The sequence below is a fragment of the Thalassophryne amazonica genome, chromosome 5, assembly GCF_902500255.1.
Source record: "Thalassophryne amazonica chromosome 5, fThaAma1.1, whole genome shotgun sequence".
Classification (NCBI taxonomy): Eukaryota; Metazoa; Chordata; class Actinopteri; order Batrachoidiformes; family Batrachoididae; genus Thalassophryne; species Thalassophryne amazonica.
The window spans coordinates 55,259,761-55,283,842 of record NC_047107.1 but is presented as its reverse complement, the minus strand read 5'-3'; the positions used below and the strand labels follow the sequence as shown (position 1 = coordinate 55,283,842).

Below are 24,082 nucleotides of genomic sequence, written 5' to 3'. Positions count from 1 at the left end.
GTTATTTCTTTAGAAGTTCTTGATATTAAAGTGGATATGACACCTAAAAAATTAGGTAAAACTGATATAAATATCAAAATATACATACAGTATAGTAAGTTGAAAGTGGTTTTAAACATTATCACTGAGAAATAAAGTTTGTACAGCTTCACAAAAGTGTGTTTCTTGGAAAGCGCATTCCATCAGCAGTCACGTGATGCTGTGACGTCACAATGTGTAGAGTCTCGTCTTTGTCTGTTCGATTGACAACAGGAACAGATGGACCTCAGCATGGACAGTGACGAGATCGAGAACTTTTCTGACTCCTCTTCAAGTGTGGATTAGTTCTGTGAGGAAATCGAGACTGACTCGGATCCTGAGGACGTCGCAGCAGTGATTAGGCTCTACAGATTGGAGCTGTATCTTTCGGACGAACATTCAAACCAGGAGCATTCTGGAAAATAATGCCGACGGTGCTTATGGCGGAGCTGAAGCAGAAGCAAGAGACGTGCCAATTCCGATGGACTTTGAAAGGCTGCAGAATATGGAATGGTAAGGGAGGCTTTGATTTTTGTTGCTGCTGTTTATAACACTATAATTACAGCATTTTTTATTCTAGCGTCTGTTTAGTGCCTTTGTTATTGTTCCGGAGCCGCGATAGTATAGCTACTGCTTGCGGACCACCGTCATTACCTTTGGGTTTTTGCCGTTTTTGAGTGCCTGGCATTGCATTCATCCATGTTTAGTTATGTAAAGGTGCGTTTACACATAACCAAGACGCGTTACTAATGTCATTTTTCTGTCATTCATGACACATTCCTGACATTCTTAATGTGACTTAACACATCTGAATAGGTTTCTTAATAGTGCGTGTTGGTGCGTGATATTCTTGATATTCGTGGAGCATGTTTTTGCCTGTCAAAAAATCTTCCACGAATGTCACACACCACCCTCATTTCGTCTCACGTCGTGGAGGTCGCAACTGAGCGTGTGGATCCGTCTTGATGAGTATTGATCCTTAATAGAACGTGACAATGTTCATAGTGGTTCCTGTGATGGTTCTTGGAGCCCAAACTGTCACGCGTTATTACGAAGTGACACGGAAACTGTCAAGTTTTGACACGACTTGTAACGCGGCGTCACATTTCACTGCGCGCCACGACGAATCCATTTTCTGTCACGTGCGCACAATTAAACTCTGCTCCAAATGTTGTTCCACAGTTCCTGCTGAAGCTCCTCAGGACGCTCCTGCAGGTGTTCCACCTGCTATTGTAACCGATGAGCAGGAGAACAAGTCCGAGCAACAAGAGGAGCAAGAGGAGACTCACGTGCAGTCAGATATCTCTGCACCTCCTCCAGTCCGGCGGAGGAAGAAGCGTGCGCACAATTAAACCCTGCTGCACCGCATTCAGTTTGACTGCTGACACCATGTCGGCTAAAAGTCTAATTTCAGTGCTCTTCAGCGCGCTCCTGCAGGTGTTCCACCTGCTGCATGTGCCTGATGTTTGGGAAAATGCACGAGACGAGAGCCGCATGGAGCCACACATCTGGCTCTGTCCTCCTCCTCTCTGAGCCACTCCATGGCACAGAGCCCAACTACGTATGCAGTCACAAAGTTCTTCTGAAAAACTGGAGCGATCTGAATTCGGTTGGATGAATATGGGTGGGTGTGTGTGTGGAGACAATTCACCTCGTTCACAATGTGACAGAACTTAACGACGCGCTGTTACGCGCAATAGCGCACAATAGCGCACAACAACGCGGAACACTATTCTTGACCGTGCATAATGGTTCCTGATAATTGTCCAGCAACACGTGCCATTAATCGTAACGTGTGGTAACAGGTTGCAGCAGTTCCTGAGGACACCTGACGCCTCTGCCCCGAATAATCACATTTGTGATCAGCAGCCAAGAATGTGTACTTCGTGGCATTCGTGACTTGTCGTCATTATGTGTAAACGCAGCATTATTTTCACGAAAGAATAGGAAATAAACGGCGAAAGTTTTGAAAAAGATCGCCGAAAACAACAGCAAACATGCCGCTGCCGTGTTTACTCCGTATTGCACTGATATTTTTACAAGTTCCTTGACCATTTCAAGATTATTGTGAACATATTATTTGGGGTTGACATTTTAGGTGTTCCTGTGAGCAGTGCGAGAACATGGAGCCGGTAGAGGAAAGTGTCTGCTGTCGGGAGCAAATGCGTGTGTGCGAGCGGAGGGAGTGGCAGCCTGACATTTTGTGCATCGCACAACACCGCGGCTTTCGATCAATCTGAATGGACTTGAAAAGGCTAAAACCTTTTGCCCTTGTGTTTGTGCAATATGCTGTGACACACTGGTCAGGCATATCGACAAGTCCCTGAGAGCTGTGTTTAATCAAAGTTTCTGCAACTAAAAAAAGTGTAAACAACGGCCACGAGGCGCGCAAGCCGATACGGTCTACACACAATGATGTATTTCAGGCTTGGTGCTCAGCGGGAAGCTGGTCATGGTGCGTGCACATTTTTCAGTGGCGGGACGTTCAAATGTTGTATATAACGGGAGAACCCCGTCCATCTTCCCAAAATGCTTAGGTTGACAGAATTATATAACCTTTGTTACATGTAATAACACTATGTTGTCTTTACGTGTCATATCCACTTTAACCATCAATTAAAAAAGCAGTGAAATATACTCAACAAAAATATAAACGCAACACTTTTGGTTTTGCTCCCATTTTGTATGAGATGAACTCAAAGATCTAAAACTTTTTCCACATACACAATATCACCATTTCCCTCAAATATTGTTCACAAACCAGTCTAAATCTGTGATAGTGAGCACTTCTCCTTTGCTGAGATAATCCATCCCACCTCACAGGTGTGCCATACCAAGATGCTGATTAGACACCATGATTAGTGCACAGGTGTGCCTTAGACTGTCCACAATAAAAGGCCACTCTGAAAGGTGCAGTTTTATCACACAGCACGATGCCACAGATGTCGCAAGATTTGAGGGAGCGTGCAATTGGCATGCTGACAGCAGGAATGTCAACCAGAGCTGTTGCTCGTGTATTGAATGTTCATGTCTCTACCATAAGCCGTCTCCAAAGGCGTTTCAGAGAATTTGGCAGTACATCCAACCAGCCTCACAACCGCAGACCACGTGTAACCACACCAGCCCAGGACCTCCACATCCAGCATGTTCACCTCCAAGATCGTCTGAGACCAGCCACTCGGGACAGCTGCTGAAACAATCGGTTTGCATAACCAAAGAATTTCTGCACAAACTGTCAGAAACCGTCTCAGGGAAGCTCATCTGCATGCTCGTCCTCCTCATCGGGGTCTCGACCTGACTCCAGTTGGTCGTCGTAACCGACTTGAGTGGGCAAATGCTCACATTCGCTGGCGTTTGGCACGTTGGAGAGGTGTTCTCTTCACGGATGATGCGAAGGAGATGTGTTGCACTGCATGGGGCAAATGGTGGTCACACCAGATACTGACTGGTATCCCCCCCCCCAATAAAACAAAACTGCACCTTTCAGAGTGGCCTTTTATTGTGGGCAGTCTAAGGCACACCTGTGCACTAATCATGGTGTCTAATCAGCATCTTGGTATGGCACACCTGTGAGGTGGGATGGATTATTTCAGCAAAGGAGAACTGCTTACTATCACAGATTTCGACTGATTTGTGAACAATATTTGAGGGAAATGGTGATATTGTGTATGTGGAAAAAGTTTTAGATCTGTGAGTTCATCTCATACAAAATGGGAGCAAAACCAAAAGTGTTGCGTTTATATTTTTGTTGAGTATACATCAGAGAGGAATCTGTGTCTAAAAAAGTTTTTTTTTCTTTTTCTTTTTATTAAGGGAGCAGAAAGTGAGCTCACCGAAAGTGGCACAGCGACATGGGTCGTGCTTGTCCAAGTAGTGTTCTAAAGTGTCCCATCCTCCCCCGACACGCACCATCACATGAGTACGAAGGACCTGTAGGAGCAAAAAAAAAAAAAAAAAAAAAAAAAAAGACCATCAAAATTAAACAGATAAACAGAAAGTAATAAATAAAAAACAAAACCTTTTGATACACTGCACTACCACACAGGGTCAGTCAATAGATATGCAAATTTCACATGTGTGGATGCATGTGGAGGTCTGGCTGTTGCATAACAGTTTTGCACCCTGCCTCTGCTCCCCTCAGGCCTCCTGTTTCTCCCACATCACCCCCAGCCACTGCCACTGGAGGCCTGATCATTGCCATGCCAACTCAGGTTTAAAGAGAATGGCAAGGCAATAAAGAGCCTCAGTGCTGTGAAAGACACTCTCAGCTGGTTTCTTCAGGTTGTCAGAAGGAGGCATAGCAAATTAGGATGGCAACAACTCACCCTTCTCACCTTCTCAGCTCCTCTACAGTAACACTTTGATTATGGAGGAGAGAGGTGCAGGACTCTGCACAACACTGACAGAGTGTTGATGGATTTGCCACTTCACACTCATCAATTCAGACATCCACAAGGTCAGGCCAAACATCCCCACGCGCTACCCTGAAGCAGCTGTTACGCCTGATATATGACAACCACGTTGATGCAAACCCCCACCCGCCTTGGGTTGCTTAATAGGGTCTGCCAGCCATAAGCATAAAAAGTTAGATCCATGTGTCTGGCGTCAGGCGAGGTCATGCCACAATGGCATATGTGTGTGTGTGGGCTGGTCCAGTGTTTATTTCCACCAACTCACATGTGGTCGCTCATCTTCTGCTCTTCGCCAAGAAGACGGAGGTCACAGCTATGGATGATCACAGTAACTGTACACTGACCCCACCTTCTGCCAACGCACGACATGTTTTCTCATCTGCCTCTCTGCCAAGCTACATCAAATCCATCAAAACAGATGATCAGCTTATCTCTGTCAGACCTGAGAATATAAACTGCTTACAGTCCAGTGCTTTGGCATTATGTCAGGAACAGGTTTACTGTTTGTGTGATGGTGCATGACAAACGTCTGCCACGCTGTATTTTTAGCAGCAGTTTAATGGGAATGAACGGGGAAAGCGGCCATTAATACGAAGCCACAAATTAGTCAGAAAACACAGTTAAGTTAAGCACAACTTTGTGTCTCTTCTGACTCTGTCTATCAGTTGTGGTTTTTCATAGTTTTTGTATAATTTGCATGCAGGTATTTTATTGATGGACAATGTGATTTACAGCATTTAACATTTATTTATTTTTTGTTTTCTTAGTTTTGGGCCCTGTGACTAAAAGGTGATGACACAGTGATAAGAAATTGAAGCAAATATTTCTCTGACAAAACTACATGACTGCAAAGTCAATTATACACTAATTACTGAACTCGCAGCACATTCTGAGAGTTTTATGTCCCATTTTTACTGCCTATGGGCTCACTTTTCACTGCACCCTATAGAATCGTGACTGGAGGATGTAGAACTCCTTTGTCTTTTTTATAGCATAACATAGTATGCTGACAGTATAATGACAATTTACTTTTCAAAACTGAAACAAGATGGAATCTACATGGGATACATTTTTCAACTATTCTACTATCGCTCGACATAATGTTTTTTGTGTGGTTGGTTTATACAGGATCTAGATCAAACAAATGGGCTATTTGGGGAAAAAATAATTGAACATGAAAAACTTGATGATATTATCTACTGTCACGATTTCTGGTTCTAATCAATGTGTAATTTTGGCAGTTTTTAAAAGAAAACATGCCTTTCAACCCAGCAGTGGGTTGCAGGGTTTCAAGAAATGAATTGTACGTATAGTTGTAAAAATAACAATTTTATTAATTTTCTTGTCACATACTTAATAGACAACAAAAATGTGTTATTTATTAACAGGTGGAGCTGAGAGTTACTATGAAAATGTATTCCAGTAGTTTTACTAATTGAGTGCTAAAAATGTCATATCTCATTCTAATAAAATGAGTGTAATGTGATTACGTTCACTCGTTTCCATATTTATTCATAAACACATAACTACATTCCTCATTTATTGTAGTACCATGCATGCACCTTACTGCTCTAGTTCACAAACCAGTCAAAATCTGTGATAGTGAGCACTTCTCCTTTGCTGAGATAATCCATCCCACCTCACAGGTGTGCCATATCAAGATGCCGATTAGACACCATGATTAGTGCACAGGTGTGCCTTAGACTGTCCACAATAAAAGGCCACTCTGAAAGGTGCAGTTTTGTTTTATTGGGGGGGGGGGATACCAGTCAGTATCTGGTGTGACCACCATTTGCCTCATGCAGTGCAACACATCTCCTTCGCATCATCCGTGAAGAGAACACCTCTCCAACGTGCCAAACGCCAGCGAATGTGAGCATTTGCCCACTCAAGTCGGTTACGACGATGAACTGGAGTCAGGTCGAGACCCCGATGAGGACGACGAGCATGCAGATGAGCTTCCCTGAGACGGTTTCTGACAGTTTGTGCAGAAATTCTTTGGTTATGCAAACCGATTGTTCCAGCAGCTGTCTGAGTGGCTGGTCTCAGACGATCTTGGAGGTGAACATGCTGGATGTGGACGTCCTGGGCTGGTGTGGTTACACGTGGTCTGCGGTTGTGAGGCTGGTTGGATGTACTGCCAAATTCTCTGAAATGCCTTTGGAGACGGCTTATGGTAGAGAAATGAACATTCAATACACGAGCAACAGCTCTGGTTGACATTCCTGCTGTCAGCATGCCAATTGCACGCTCCCTCAAATCTTGCGACATCTGTGGCATTGTGCTGTGTGATAAAACTGCACCTTTCAGAGTGGCCTTTTATTGTGGGCAGTCTAAGGCACACCTGTGCACTAATCATGGTGTCTAATCAGCATCTTGGTATGGCACACCTGTGAGGTGGGATGGATTATCTCAGCAAAGGAGAAGTGCTCACTATCACAGCTTTAGACTGGTTTGTGAACAATATTTGAGGGAAATGGTGATATTGTGTATGTGGAAGAATTTTTAGATCTTTGAGTTCATCTCATACAAAATGGGAGCAAAACCAAAAGTGTTGCGTTTATATTTTTGTTGAGGTAGTTAATAATACTGTTTAGTCAACTGGATAGAGCATTTTGTCATTAAGCCAAATTTGTTTCATTTGTCAAGCAATGTGGCATTAGTAGAAGATTTAGTCCGTCTCAATACAATAAATTCCAGCTCTCTAATAATGGTTTGATGCGTTTTGCATTATCTAAGAAATGAATGGATTACTCTGCTTTATTCTGATGCAAAACACATTTTAGTAAAGTCTAATTCAGTAACTCATCCAGCTATGAAACAGCTGAAGAGGCTTAAGAGAAGGGAGTTCCAGTCTGCAGAGTTCTAGTGAGGTATGAGTCCGCAGACAGTTGGTCTCCACCAGCAGTAACTTTTATTCTATTTCACTCTACAAAATGGTGAGAGACCATTTTTGTGTTTGTGCAAACTGTGCAATCCACAAAATAGTCCTCATTTTCCAAAAATGTACCTGCAATTACATTACCTTTTCCCTGTAATTGTAAAAGAATATACATTTACATAATTTTTTAATCCTGCTTACATAACCCTATTTACTTGTAGTCTGTTACTCCCTAGGCCTGCCAAGAGCATTGCTGGCAAAAGTGAGAACATGTGCCCACCCTGCTTAGACCAAAGCAGATTATTTATGACATTATATTAGACGACAAGATGAATTTAATTCTTTTTCAACATGTACTGAGACGTCTGATGATGCTGAATACGTGTTCAGGGACAACATGTACTGCTCTCAATCTCCTGCTCAGCAGCCTGATTCTCAAACCACCAAAGGTATTTCAGCCTTCATCAATGTTGTAGACAAACCCAGGCCCTGTTTCCTTGGAAACAGCGAACAAAACGACTCCTTGTTATCATAGGGACTATTACCAAGGGCATCCTATTCCATTTTTTAATTAAATCATTCTGGTAAATTCCAATCAAGCTCCTGGTAGTTTTCTCCTGATGTGGCAGCTTCCCCACATAGTGAAAAAGCTCCTGGGGGGAAGGATGCCTTTTTAACTCCGCTTCTGTTCATACAGCTCGCTCCCTCATTTGACTTCTCCACTTCAGCCCCTCCTTGTCAGACACTTGGCAGCCGAATATGCATTTGTCGGCTTTCAAAGCAACTGGCTGCTTCCTGCTCTCAGAAGTGGAAGTGAAGTGTGTTGTACTTGTAGCCGTTTTAGCATATGCATAATCACAACCATCCTGAATCAGAGGAGGGCCGAGACGGGATGAAGAAAACTAATCTGACAGGTCAAAGGCTCCAAAACACTGACAAGCTTCCGCAGGCCAAGTCCCTCTTCACACAGGCCCGTGTACATGTCTTCAACTTCAAATTCAGCTTGACAAAATGCTTTAGTTCAACCACTTCACACTCAATCTTCCAAAAAAGTGATCTTTACAGTAAAAAGTACAAGATCCAGGAATGAAGTTCAGAAAATATAATTATACTGTTCAGGACCAGATTCCCTGGTCATGGCGGTGGACAGTTCTGTAGACCGTGTGGACTTATAATGACATATGGCGCACAAATTATTCTCATTCTGTATCATATCCTCTATGATTATGTGATGGTGAAGACACGGACTGAATTGCACCCCTTCATCGGAATGTGCATTTGAAGATTGTCACCTTAAACCAACAGTTTACTCCATGTACACTACACGATACAGGACGCACGATTAACCTGAAACTCGGTCCAAAAAATTCCTGCATGAAAAATCATCTTGCACAGTGTAAAGCACGTTTTACATCATCATAAAACGTGCGCACATTCTCTCCACATGCAAAACATTTTGCGATGACATTTGCAGGGCTCCGTAAAAATGCCTTTTTTTACAATTTAAAAAAATGGAATATTTTACAAAAGCACGTTTATCTTTAAACACCAACACACGACAGACGTCACATTAACATGTTGGTTTACATAATGAATGACTGAACCAATCAGTGTTTAGCAGAGGCACTTTTACCCAGAATCCTTTGCCATCTGTCTCTTTGTTACAAAACCTCAGAATTAGTGCATTATTCAACATTAAAAGATATATGTTATATTTTAACTTTGTACAAATGACAGAATTGACATTAATGGAGTTATTCTATCAGTATTAATGTTATTTATAAATCAACACCATAACTCAGCATGACTTTATTTTTCAAGATCTCCGCCTGACCGGAGCATTGTAATTGATAGAGAGCTGGCCTTATGGCTGCTCTTGGGGTGCTTCTGTGCTGGGAGTGCTGTAGTAAACAAGAGCTTCCAGCAGGGGCAGAATGTTGAAAGAAGAAAGTGTGGTCTCATTGTTTGGGTCTGTTGTTACTTTTAATATTACTAGAAGCTATTAAATTTGTACTAGTAGTTGTAAATGTGCCAGAGATATTATTGAAATTTATCGGTTATCTATAACTTCCGATACATTTTTGGGTGGTTTATTGTTTTATCTTTATCGAAGATAACTTTTCAGTTACCTGATTATCTGTTATCGAAGTTAATTTTTTGGTTATCTGTGCCCACCACTGGCTGCAAGTGGCTTCATTCTGCTCTTATGGCCATTAATACACACAATATCTTCATTTACATAGTGTTCTCTACATCAACTTACTACCAGCTGTCATGTGCACAGGTATTCTTAGTAAATCACCTGCAAAATGTTCAACAACCCAATACACAAAAGTTTGGAATGCCCAGGCAATTTAGCTCCTCATACGTGACCTACCTCAGTCATGTATGAGGAGCTAAATTGTCTTTGCAAACCACAGTGTATTTGTTCATAAAGTGTACAGTATTCAATTAAACAACATGTTTTGTTTAACTTTTGAAAGGACATTAGTTCGTAGTCGTACCCTCCCACCTGTCTGGAAAGAATAGTGCCATTCAAACTGAAGAAACTTTAACACTACGGAAAGTTAGATGTCAAGTAGACATCTTGGAATGGCATCAATGAGTCCATTAATCTGTCTGGGATATACTTTTGGTAATCAGAAACCAAATCGATTCAGAGTATCTATCAGCTTTCCTGCCCGGTCCTGTGAGGTTTGGTGGGAATACTGTGGCACCTTTTAAAACTGAAACTGAGACATAAACAGTCTGAGAGAAACAAGATTCAGTCAAGATAAGGGCCAACTCTGGAAATGACCTACAGTCCTTTTGCATCTCACTGGGGACAAAGTAAAGTGCTGGGACGGGGTTATTTAAAGCCAGCTTGCAAGCACTGATTGTATACAGACAAATTATACTGCTATCTGTACATACAGTATGGCTCATAAGTATTTGGACAGTGTACACTACACCACTGTGGTGGTGTACAGAGGAAAAATTACATTTCAAAGAATGTGTCACTGCCTAACTACTTATGTACCTGAAATTATATTGCAGCATTCAGGCTTTTAGATGGTTTATCTGTTGTTGTGCAACCGTGTTTTGTTTATATCAACCGTGCAACCGTGCTTTGTTTATATAAACATGTGATGCTAGCAGTGATGGGCACAGTTCCAATAATCCACTAACCACCAGTGGTGGGCACAGCTGACCAAAAAGTTAGCTTCGATAACAGCTAATCAGCTAACTGAAAAGTTATGTTTTATAAAGCTAAACCGATAAACCACCCAAAAATTTATCAGAAGTTACAGGTAACCGATAACTTCCAGTATTATCTCCGGTACACTTGCAACTACTAACAAGCTGATTTTGAGTTTTAACACCACAATCGCTTCTGGTAGTATGAAAGGTGACCACAGACCCAAACAATGAGTCAGCACGTCTGTCTTTGAGTGCCCTGCCTCCTGCTGGAAGCTCCTGTGTACTATGTAGCTTGCAGCAGAGATGCGGTTGAGAGGATCAGTGAAGCTCACCTCTCTATTCAGTAGAGGTGGGTGGGTCGATCTTAATATTGATAATATCAACGCTGGTATTGATATTGAACAATTGTCGTGTAAAAAGATCGATACTCAAACTTTTTTCTCTCCCACACACACTGACAGCTGCGCACACAGATTCATCAAAATCTACTCTCTGTCTGTAAGAGCAGCGCTGCACTGTGTCACACAACAGGGAGCAGCGCCCCCCCGGTCTTTTGTTGTTGCACGTCACGTGGTTCAGCCGTGCCAGCCAACAGCCATGTAGGTAGGCTCAGCCTGGCCTGCCCACTCAGCGCTCTCCTCGAGTCAGCCCTCTACCTCAGGAGATTTTGTTTTAAGTTGTGTTGAGTGATTTTTTTTTAAACAAAAATGTTGATTGTGATAATAAAGTATTTTGTTGTCACATACAACGTTTGGTGAAATTCTATCCTAGGTCTTTTGGATACTTTGGATCTATGAAGCTTAAATATGAAAAAGTATCAGTATTGATATCAGCGATACTGGGCCTGTATTGATTTGGTATCGGATCAATACCTAAATTCACGGTATCGCCCACCGCTACTATTCAGTAACAGCCTTGCCATAAGGCGGAGGTCTTGGAAAATAAAGCAGTGCTGACTTATGGTTTGGGTTTAAAAATAAAATTAATACAGATAGAATAACTCCATTAATGTCAATTCTGTCATTTGTACAAAGTGAAAATATAACATATATATTTTAATGTTAAATAATGCACTAATTCTGAAGTTTTGTAACAAACACAGACAGATGCCAAAGGGATTATGGGTAAAATGTGCCTCCGCTAAACACTGATTGGTTGACTCATTCATTCTATGTAAAAACCAACACGTTAATGTGAGGTGTGTGTTGGGTGTTTACATATATAAATGTGCTTTTGTAAAATATGCCATTTTTTTATTTGTAAAAAAAAAAAGGCATTTGTACGGAGCCTGCCTGGGGACATGGTGGTTAATTTTTTTGGGAGGGGCCCAGATTATTGCATTCCCTCGCAATATTACTGCATTCCCTCACAATAGTTTTTGCGTTCCCTCGCAATAACCTAATATCATATTAAAGCTCATGCTTATCAGAGCACACAGTGAGTGGAACAGGTGGGGGGGGAGACTGAACGCATATGCGCACACACACATACACACACAGCAGACAGCAGCAGGATTCACGACAAATGAGGGATTAAGTTGCTACACCTTGCGCAGACTCCGTATGAAATATAGTTTATTTATACAACAGTGGTAGTAAGTAGCAACACCTGTTAGTGTGCCTTATGAACGTTTATGTTTTCTTTTCTTTTCTTTTTTACCATCCTCTCATGAATCCTGTTGCTGTCTGCTGTGTGTGTGCGTGCGCGCATATGCGTTCAGTCTCCCCCCGCACCTGATCTCACTCACTGCGTGAGGGGGGGCTCACAGCCGTCTGACTACGTAAGACAGAAGTTCTGGCTCGTTGTTTGTTTTTGGGTTTGTGATCGCTTTTGATTTACTCAGAACCCTCGGGGGTGCTTAAACTAGAAACTGGCTTATCAGTAGCCAACAGTACTAAAAGTTAGAGGTTAGCTGTAACTTCCGCTAAACTTTTTTGCGGTTTATCGCTGTAGCGTTATAAAAGTTACGTTTTCAGTTAGCGGATCGGCGGTTATCGAAGCTACCTTTTTGGTTAGCTGTGCCCACCACTGTATGCTAGCACCATACGTTTCCATGCAGTCGCTACAGGCCTCACAGTCATAGTGTGTTACAGCCAGCCCAGTCTCACGTTTTTTTTTTTTGTTTTTTTTTTTTACCTTACTGTTAGGAAATGATTCAAATTTTCGTGACTGGTTTTTTTTTTAACTCACTACCTACCCCCAACCCTAACCTTAACCATAACCTAACCTAACCCTACTCCTTCTACCTAACCCTAACCTTAACCACCCGTGACCCCCCTGCTGCACATTTGACGTTCGTGACAATATGACGAACAAAAAGATTAATGTATATTTCGTGCTGCTTAATCGCAACAATCTGGGAAACTGGGTTGGTTACAGCTTATGTTTTAAATGCAGCTGATGTGCAGGCAAAAGACCAGACTATTTGCAAGACTATTTTATTGAAGTTACTGCTAAGCTATGACTCTTGTTAGGTTGCCTAATTACAGGCAGTTCTATGTGATTACATTCATGCTAAATATTTTCAGGTGTTTCATCTACATTAGGGTTGAATACGTAAAACATATCAGTTCAAGTGATGCAAAACATGAATGCACTACAAGCGTATCTAAGTAGTACATTCAGTAGTGCATTCTAGTAGCGGCTTTTATTTATTTATTTGTAATTCTCAGTTCAAAATGGGGATATTTCAGGCAGGCCTGGCGCCAGAAAAAAAATATTAAGGGGGCGATTAGTTTATCACAGGGGGCGGGGTCGCTCCCCCCCCCCAAAAAAGTGCGCACCGGAAGAGATGTGCCTCTGAGCATGCGTAATGAATTGGGTGCGCGCCTGGAAAGCTCGTGTATTTAGGCTACACTGTTGTAAGAGACTGAGTAAGAGTAAAGAGTGATGACAGTATTTTTTTAATTATTATTTGAACGTATAGACCCTCGGTCAAGTGATCTCCTGCATACCACACAGAGCCGGTGTTCTGTCGAGATGAGGTGCGCCAACTTTCGACACTCTGAGCTGTGACGTACCAGAAACCACTGATCTGTACAAAATGGATCGGACCAATCCGATTTGTGCAGAAACCACTGATCTGTACAAAACATTAACGTGTGACAGGACTGCTCATTTATGGAGCAGTTTTCTGAAGAAAAATCATTGGAAATGTTTTTTTTGTTGTTGTTGTTACCTCAAAATTTCTGATTACTGTTAAAAAAAAGTTTAGAACACTTGTAATTAAAATAGCTAAATAAATCAAATGGTTCTTTAGAAACCTTTCATCTGTAAATTAAAACCACCTGTTATTTCATATTAGATAATTTCTTGTTTAACATAAGGAACCTCAGACATTTATTTTTAGACAAAATAACATGGAAACTTGTATATTTTTTAAGTCTGGTAGATTATTTATATCTCATTTCAACCAGAAAAACAAACACTAAATAAATACAAATGTTTATTATAAATGCAAAAGGAAATAATTTAACAATGACTGCAGTGTGATTGTAAAGTAGGATTTCTGTGACATAAACCTCATGATGAATTTTTTTTATAGTCATTTCAACTTGTAATTTTGCCAAAATATGTAATTGCCTTTAATGTTGTTATCAGGACAGTCATTTCTAAAATATGAATTTGAGCACAATAAGTGGAGAGCTTCTACTTGTGCAAATGTCTTTTGACTTTGATTCGTGGACATTTTTAATGATCCGTTCATTTACTGTTAAAATATAAAATGAAACAGCTTTTTTAAAAATAATAAAATAGTTGCTGTTCAAAGAGCCTTTTATTTAGAAGCAGGTGATGTTCTGCTGGATTCTCTGGACCAGATGGTCTCTTCTGCAGTTTTTAACTCTGGTGGTGTTGCTGAAGAGCAGAGATGTTTTCTTTTGACTGGACTTCGCGGTGTTCAGCTCATCAATGGCAGTTTGGTTGTCTGCACAGCAAATGTTCCTGATTGGGACAAATAAATATATTTCTTTAAATATAAAGAAACACTAAACAGTTTATACATAAAAAAGGGGGGAAAACGGCCAAAAAAAAAAAAAAAAAGATGGAAAAAACTGTTGTGTGGGCCGCCAGAAGAGGAGGTACTGCTGGCCCACCACCAGAGGGCGCCCTGCCTGGAGTGCGGGCTCCAGGCACCAGAGGGCGCAGCCGCCTCACAGGAGCAGCTAGGGTGACAGCTGTCACGCATCACCTGCAACAGCTGTTACCAGTCAGCAGGGGTACATCAGCAGGACAACGTCTCCACCTCTTTGCCGAGATATCGTTCTACCTGGAAGGTAATATTCTCAGCTGACTGCTTGACAGTAACCTTTTGTGATTTTTGTGAGTGATAACAGACCTTTTTTCCAACGAGAGGTGGAGGTAGCTTTCCTGCCGTGCGGATTACTGGGTGCAAACGCGCCCACCTTTAATTGTGTTTTTGTTCCTCGCCAGCAGTACCAGGTCCGACACGCGGAGGCAGTGGCCACCTGGGAGTTCGGGACTTGGCGGCTCCAGTATTCCCGGGGTCTGGTGGCGGAGGAAATCGTGTGGTTCCGGTTCTGCTTTGGACAGGTGTCTCCTATCTTCGAGCCTGCCCACACGACACCTTTGTGAATTGATTCTGATCTATTGTTGTAATCTGTTGTATTTGTTGTGCACATTCACAACAGTAAAGTGTTGTTATTTGACCTACTCCATTGTCCGTTCCTTTGCGCCCCCTGTTGTGGGTCCGTGTACCGACACTTTCGCAACAGGATATCTCGGCCAGCGTCATGGATCCCGAGGGGCGTCAACCGGCTGTTGAACGGCCAATGGAAGAACAGGGCGCACAGGCGTCCGCAGGAGGAATGATCGGTGAGTTGCAGCGGATCCTCACCGCTTTCACGGCTCGGTTGGATTTAATGACCGAGCAGAACGTCCTCCTTAACCGCAGGGTGGAGGCTCTCGCCGCGCAGGTGGAAGCGCGCCCTCAGGGCGCTGCTGCGGCTCTCCCTCCTGTCGACCCTGTGCGTAACAGTGACGTTCCACAGGTCGTTCAACGACCCCTCCCACCTTCCCCTGAAGCATACATAAGCCCTCCAGAGCCGTACGGAGGTTGTGTGGAGACATGCGCGGACTTTCTTATGCAGTGTTCGCTCGTCTTCGCACAACGTCCCGTCATGTACGCGACTGATGCTAGTAAGATAGCTTATGTCATTAATCTGCTTCGCGGCAAGGCACGCGCTTGGGCTACAGCGCTTTGGGAGCAAAATTCACGGCTCCTTCTGATATATGATGGGTTTGTGAGGGAGTTCAGAACAGTGTTCGATCACCCAAATAGAGGAGAGACCGCTTCAGCCGTGCTGCTGTCAATGAGACAGGGGCGCCGGAGCGCAGCTGTTTATGCAGTCGACTTCCGCATCGCGGCTGCGAGGTCCGGCTGGAATAACACTGCCCTCCGCGCCGCCTTCGTAAACGGACTGTCGTTGGTCCTGAAGGAGCTCCTGGTGGCCAAGGACGAACCGCGGGATTTAGACGGGCTTATTGATCTCGTTATACGATTAGACAATCGGTTAGAGGAACGCCGTCAGGAGCGAGGCGAAGGACGTGACCGGATACGCGCCGCCCCTCTCCCTTCCGGGTTCGAAAAGGGGCCGCCCTCCCCACGCTCCACAGCCGCAGCGCTTTGTGGGGCAACAGCTCCCCCTGGTGACGTTGTTAGGGAAACGCACAGGGCCAAAATGGGGAGGCTGATCCGTGGAGAGTGTTTTCTCTGCAGCTCAACAGAGCACACACAGAGAGACTGCCCCAAACAGCCAAAACGTCAACACTCACCCTTAGAGACTGGGCTAAGGGGGGGTCAAGACATTCAAGTGAGACACACACAAATTGCCACACGACTCCCAGTCACAATCCTGAGCGGGGATTTAACCCTTCAAGCCCGAGCACTGGTGGACACGGGGTCAGAAGGGAATCTGCTAGACAGCAGATGGGCAAAGGAGGTAGGGCTCCCTCTGGTGGCGCTTCCTTCGCCATTGCAGGTGCGGGCACTAGATGGCACCCTCCTCCCTTTACTCACACACAAGACACAACCAGTAACTCTGGTGGTGTCTGGAAACCACCGGTTAGGAGATTGAGTTTTTTGTAACTTCTTCTACCTCCCGCGTGATTTTGGGCATCCCATGGATGTTAAAGCACAATCCCCGGATCGATTGGCCGTCTGGGGTGGTGGTTCAGTGGAGCGAAACCTGCCATCGGGTGTGTTTAGGATCCTCGGTTCCTCCCGGTTCCCAGGCTAAGGAGGAGGTCAAAGTCCCTCCCAATCTGACGGCAGTGCCGGTTGAGTACCACGATCTTGCTGATGTCTTCAGCAAGGATCTGGCACTCACCCTTCCCCCGCACCGTCCGTACGATTGTGCCATTGATTTGGTTCCAGGCGCTGAGTTCCCATCCAGCAGGCTGTACAACCTCTCACGACCTGAGCGTGAATCAATGGAGACCTACATCCGGGACTCATTAGCTGCCGGGCTGATCCGGAACTCCACCTCCCCGATGGGGGCAGGTTTCTTTTTTGTGGGCAAGAAATATAGCGGACTTCGTCCATGTATTGATTACAGGGGGCTGAATGAGATTACGGTTCGCAACCGATACCCGTTGCCATTATTAGATTCCGTGTTCATCCCCCTGCATGGAGCCAAAATCTTTACTAAGCTGGATCTTAGAAATGCGTATCACCTGGTTCAGATCCGGAAGGGAGACGAATGGAAGACGGCATTCAACACCCCATTAGGTCACTTTGAGTACCTGGTCATGCCGTTCGGCCTCACAAACGCCCCCGCGACGTTCCAAGCATTGGTTAATGATGTCTTGCGGGATTTCCTGCACCGATTCGTCTTCGTATATCTAGACGATATACTCATCTTTTCTCCGGATCCTGAGACTCATGTCCGTCATGTACGTCAGGTCCTGCAGCGGTTGTTGGAGAACCGGCTGTTTGTGAAGGGCGAGAAGTGTGAGTTTCACCGCACATCTTTGTCCTTCCTGGGGTTTATCATCTCCCCCAACTCCGTCGCTCCTGATCCGGCCAAGGTTGCGGCGGTGAGAGACTGGCCCCAACCCACTAGCCGTAGGAAGCTGCAACAGTTCCTCGGCTTTGCAAATTTCTACAGGAGGTTCATTAAGGGCTACAGTCAGGTAGTTAGCCCCCTGACAGCCCTGACCTCACCAAAAGTCCCCTTCACCTGGTTGGATCGTTGCGATGCCGCGTTCAAGGAGTTGAAACGGCGCTTCTCGTCTGCACCCGTTCTGGTGCAGCCCGATCGTAGTCGCCAGTTAGTGGTTGAAGTGGACGCCTCGGACTCAGGGATAGGAGCCGTGCTTTCCCAGAGCGGGAAGACTGATAAGGTCCTTCATCCGTGTGCCTATTTTTCCCGCAGGTTGACCCCGGGCGAACGGAACTATGACGTCGGCAATCGAGAACTCCTTGCGGTGAAAGAGGCTCTTGAAGAGTGGAGACATCTGTTGGAGGGAACGTCCGTGCCATTCACGGTTTTCACTGACCACCGGAACCTGGAGTATATCAGGACCGCCAAGCGGCTGAACCCCAGGCAAGCCCGCTGGTCACTGTTCTTTGGCCGTTTTGACTTCCAGATCACCTACCGTCCCGGGACCAAGAACCAGAGATCGGATGCCTTGTCCCGGGTACATGAAGATGAAGTCAAAGCGGAGTTGTCGGATCCACCGGAACCCATCATCCCGGAGTCCACTATCGTGGCCACCCTCACCTGGGACGTAGAGAGAACCGTCCGGGAGGCCCTGGCACGAAGCCCGGACCCCGGAACTGGGCCGAAGAACAAACTATACGTCCCACCAGAAGCTAGGGCTGCAGTCCTGGACTTCTGTCACGGCTCCAAGCTCTCCTGTCATCCAGGGGTGCGAAGAACCGTGGCAGTTGTCCGGCAGCGCTTCTGGTGGGCGTCCCTAGAGGCCGACGTCCGGGATTATATCCAGGCCTGCACCACCTGCGCCAGGGGCAAGGCTGACCATCGCCAGGCATCAGGTTTACTCCAGCCGCTGCCCGTGCCTCATCGCCCCTGGTCCCACATCGGCCTGGATTTTGTCACGGGCCTCCCGCCGTCCCAGGGTAACACCACCATCCTCACGATAGTGGACCGATTCTCCAAGGCGGCCCACTTCGTGGCCCTCCCGAAGCTCCCAACAGCCCAGGAGACAGCGGACCTCCTGGTCCACCACGTCGTCCGGCTGCATGGGATTCCAACAGACATCGTCTCCGATCGCGGTCCCCAGTTCTCCTCACAAGTCTGGAGGAGCTTCTGCCGGGAACTGGGGGCCACGGTGAGTCTCTCGTCCGGGTACCACCCTCAGACCAACGGGCAAGCAGAACGGGTAAACCAGGAGGTGGAGCAGGCCTTGCGCTGCGTGACTGCCGCACACCCGGCGGCCTGGAGTACCCATTTGGCCTGGATCGAGTATGCCCATAACAGCCAGGTGTCTTCAGCCACCGGCCTCTCCCCTTTTGAGGTATGTCTGGGGTATCAGCCCCCGTTGTTTCCGGTGGTTGAGGGAGAGGTCGGTGTGCCCTCGGTCCAGGCCCACCTGCGGAAGTGCCGTCGGGTGTGGCGTGCCGCCCGTTCTGCTTTGCTAAAGGCCCGGACGAGGGCAAAAGCCCATGCAGACCGTCGGCGGACCCCGGCCCCTGCGTATCGGCCTGGGCAGGAGGTGTGGTTATCCACAAAGGACATCCCCCTCCAAGTGGACTCCCCCAAGTTACAGGACCGTTACATCGGCCCATTCAAGATCCTGAAGGTCATCAGTCCAGCCGCAGTGAGGCTTCGGCTGCCGGCCTCACTGCGGATCCATCCTGTGTTTCATGTGTCCCGGATTAAACCTCATCACTCCTCACCCCTCTGTATTCCGGGTCCGGCGCCGCCTCCTGCCCGGATCATCGATGGCGAGCCGGCTTGGACTGTACGCCGGCTTTTGGATGTCCGTAGGATGGGCCGGGGCTTCCAGTATTTGGTGGACTGGGAGGGGTACGGCCCCGAAGAACGCTCCTGGGTGAAGAGGAGCTTCATCCTGGACCCGGCCCTCCTGGCCGATTTCTACCGCCGCCACCCGGACAAGCCTGGTCGGGCGCCAGGAGGCGCCCGTTGAGGGGGGGGTCCTGTTGTGTGGGCCGCCAGAAGAGGAGGTACTGCTGGCCCACCACCAGAGGGCGCCCTGCCTGGAGTGCGGGCTCCAGGCACCAGAGGGCGCAGCCGCCTCACAGGAGCAGCCAGGGTGACAGCTGTCACGCATCACCTGCAACAGCTGTTACCAATCAGCAGGGGTACATCAGCAGGACGACGTCTCCACCTCTTTGCCGAGATATCGTTCTACCTGGAAGGTAATATTCTCAGCTGACTGCTTGACAGTAACCTTTTGTGATTTTTGTGAGTGATAACAGACCTTTTTTCCAACGAGAGGTGGAGGTAGCTTTCCTGCCGTGCGGATTACTGGGTGCAAACGCGCCCACCTTTAATTGTGTTTTTGTTCCTCGCCAGCAGTACCAGGTCCGACACGCGGAGGCAGTGGCCACCTGGGAGTTCGGGACTTGGCGGCTCCAGTATTCCCGGGGTCTGGTGGCGGAGGAAATCGTGTGGTTCCGGTTCTGCTTTGGACAGGTGTCTCCTATCTTCGAGCCTGCCCACACGACACCTTTGTGAATTGATTCTGATCTATTGTTGTAATCTGTTGTATTTGTTGTGCACATTCACAACAGTAAAGTGTTGTTATTTGACCTACTCCATTGTCCGTTCCTTTGCGCCCCCTGTTGTGGGTCCGTGTACCGACACTTTCCCAACAAAAAACGCCCGAAAAAATAAGTTATTTAAAGCTGAGCTTTTGTGGTGTCTCAAAAAAGCTGTAGCTTTATTTGGTAAAAATAAAAAAGACTGAACCATTTACAAATTAAAAGTGTTCACTCAGATCAACTGTGCTAAAAGGCTAAGCTAATGTTAGCCGATCATTAAAGTTACTGCTTAAAGTTACTGGAAAAAGAGTCTGTTGCTCTATAAAAAAAGCCCTCCGTAAAGGTAGGACATCTTTCTACTCATCACTAATTGAAGAAAATAAGAACAACCCCAGGTTTCTTTTCAGCACTGTAGCCAGGCTGACAAAGAGTCAGAGCTCTATTGAGCTGAGTATTCCATTAACTTTAACTAGTAATGACTTCATGACTTTCTTTGATAACAAAATTTTAACTATTAGAGAAAAAATTACTCATAACCATCCCAAAGACGTATCGTTATCTTTGGCTGCTTTCAGTGATGCCGGTATTTGGTTAGACTCTTTCTCTCCGATTGTTCTGTCTGAGTTATTTTCATTAGTTACTTCATCCAAACCATCACATGTTTATTAGACCCCATTCCTACCAGGCTGCTCAAGGAAGCCCTACCATTATTTAATGCTTCGATCTTAATATGATCAATCTATCTTTGTTAGTTGGCTATGTACCACAGGCTTTTAAGGTGGCAGTAATTAAACCATTACTTAAAAAGCCATCACTTGACCCAGCTATCTTAGCTAATTATAGGCCAATCTCCAACCTTCCTTTTCTCTCAAAAATTCTTGAAAGGGTAGTTGTAAAACAGCTAACTGATCATCTGCAGAGGAATGGTCTATTTGAAGAGTTTCAGTCAGGTTTTAGAATTCATCATAGTACAGAAACAGCATTAGTGAAGGTTACAAATGATCTTCTTATGGCCTCGGACAGTGGACTCATCTCTGTGCTTGTTCTGTTAGACCTCAGTGCTGCTTTTGATACTGTTGACCATAAAATTTTATTACAGAGATTAGAGCATGCCATAGGTATTAAAGGCACTGCGCTGCAGTGGTTTGAATCATATTTGTCTAATAGATTACAATTTGTTCATGTAAATGGGGAATCTTCTTCACAGACTAAAGTTAATTATGGAGTTCCACAAGGTTCTGTGCTTGGACCAATTTTATTCACTTTATACATGCTTCCCTTAGGCAGTATTATTAGACGGTATTGCTTAAATTTTCATTGTTACGCAGATGATACCCAGCTTTATCTATCCATGAAGCCAGAGGACACACACCAATTAGCTAAACTGCAGGATTGTCTTACAGACATAAAGACATGGATGACCTCTAATTTCCTGCTTTTAAACTCAGATAAAACTGAAGTTATTGTACTTGGCCCCACAAATCTTAGAAACATGGTGTCTAACCAGATCCTTACTCTGGATGGCATTACCCTGACCTCTAGTAATACTGTGAGAAATCTTGGAGTCATTTTTGATCAGGATATGTCATTCAAAGCGCATATTAAACAAATATGTAGGACTGCTTTTTTGCATTTACGCAATATCTCTAAAATCAGAAAGGTCTTGTCTCAGAGTGATGCTGAAAAACTAATTCATGCATTTATTTCCTCTAGGCTGGACTATTGTAATTCATTATTATCAGGTTGTCCTAAAAGTTCCCTAAAAAGCCTTCAGTTAATTCAAAATGCTGCAGCTAGAGTACTGACGGGGACTAGAAGGAGAGAGCATATCTCACCCATATTGGCCTCTCTTCATTGGCTTCCTGTTAATTCTAGAATAGAATTTAAAATCAGGGAGTCAAACACCCTCTCTACTTTTAAGATTAGGCTTAAAACTTTCCTTTTTGCTAAAGCTTATAGTTAGGGCTGGATCAGGTGACCCTGAACCATCCCTTAGTTATGCTGCTATAGACGTAGACTGTTGGGGGGTTCCCATGATGCACTGTTTCTTTCTCTTTTTGCTCTGTATGCACAACTCTGCATTTAATCATTAGTGATTGATCTCTGCTCCCCTCCACAGCATGTCTTTTTCCTGGTTCTCTCCCTCAGCCCCAACCAGTCCCAGCAGAAGACTGCCCCTCCCTGAGCCTGGTTCTGCTGGAGGTTTCTTCCTGTTAAAAGGGAGTTTTTCCTTCCCACTGTAGCCAAGTGCTTGCTCACAGGGGGTCGTTTTGACCGTTGGGGTTTTACATAATTATTGTATGGCCTTGCCTTACAATATAAAGCGCCTTGGGGCAACTGTTTGTTGTGATTTGGCGCTATATAAAAAAATTGATTGATTGATTGATTGATTAAACCTTCACAGCAGTTCAGTAAACGTCACGTTTTATTTTTACATTATTCTCACCTCAGTAAAGCTGCAGAACTAAACTCCGATGGGCAAACTGGGACTTCGCATATATCCAAAAAGTGGGAGATTTCGGACTGAGTGGGTTTGCTCCATCACCCTGGCTGCCTGACTCGCTCTGCCCAGTGATGATGCCTGAAGGCCGTCTTCTCCGTCCGGGTCGGCCCGCTGTCGCGGTTCGATCGATATCCCACCAAGTCGTCAGTCCTCCCTCGGTCGGCGTCACTACGAAAAGTAGCTGAAAAAAGCTTCTCCCAGCAGAGTGATGGGAGAATCATTCTACTGCTGTTTTTTAAAGGTTTTTTTGTGGTTCAGGCGACGCAAATTCAAGATAGTGATCGCTGAACTTTATTCAGGTTGTGGAAACAGCCAGAGTGTGACGTAGCAATCTCCCCTTGCCGCTTTCGAAGCGACGCGTCTGACGTCACGACGCGTTGGAAACGCACCGCCCTCTGCCGCACTGACAAGCGCAACCCTCAACCTTATCAAATCCCTTGAAGAAAGACACACGCCATATCCGTTTGTTTTAAAATTAATTACTTTAGTTAATTAATTTGGTTTATTTGTTAAATACGTGATGTTATTGAATAACTAATATTTTGCTATATTTTCCAGTATTTCTTTTTCTTTCTTTTTTATTTTTTTGATAACTCTAACATCCGAGGGGGCGAGGTTGATGATGTGTGGGGGCGTCGCCCCCAAACACCCCCCTCGTGGCGCCGGTTATGATTTCAGGGGACAGCTCCAGCTTGGGACAGGACACCAAAAACGCGGATGTATGGTTACCTAATGGCCCAGTCACATGGCACTTAACGAAGGGCAACAAAGCCCTGACGAAACAAGAAATCTGGACTTTTGTTGACTTTCGCTGGCATTGTTTAACCTTCATTCAGCTTCCTTCCTGCAGCTGGCGCTTCGTCAGGATTTTTAAACTGTTGAAAAATTTGAATGAAGGGCAACGAAAACCTCAATTCGTCCATGTTTAGTTTTGCTGTTGTTCTTCATGTTTTTTTATCATTTGCTTAGTTTTTGTAACGTTAGTGTTTAATTTGACTTCTTTCGACCAGCTGAATGTTTTCACACAGTGCAGAAGCTGGTTTGTGAGTGCTGAGGCTGCTGCTGCTTCATGTAGCATCGAAAATTACAGGGCAAACTCAGCCTGTTTGCTTGGATTTTTTATCTGGGTGGGGAGTCAGGTTCAATGGGCTCAGGCACCTTACATAGGGACGAATTAATCTTTTGTGTGGATACAATTAATTATTTTGCCACAAGCAACTGCTGAATTTGAAACAACAAAAAAGTTGTGTATTTTCCAACGGTATTTGAATGCAGCAGTAGCGGTAGCAGCAGCTCCTGCATGCGCTTATTATTTTTTATTAAATATAACAATATGAGTGTAGGAACAACAATCCAATTCTGTACATGTGGCAACAGGT

The 24,082-nt window shown here is 45.1% G+C and overlaps 1 protein-coding gene across 1 annotated transcript in view; it reads right to left on the bottom strand.

Annotated features, from left to right (window-relative positions):
• The window catches only part of gas2l1 (growth arrest-specific 2 like 1), an 87,335-nt gene that overhangs the window by 19,208 nt on the left and 44,045 nt on the right, over positions 1-24,082 (bottom strand). The window contains exon 3 of the mRNA XM_034170306.1: positions 3,852-3,948. Coding sequence (XP_034026197.1) covers positions 3,852-3,948 — 97 coding nt within the window. The remainder of the gene's footprint in view (positions 1-3,851; positions 3,949-24,082) is intronic.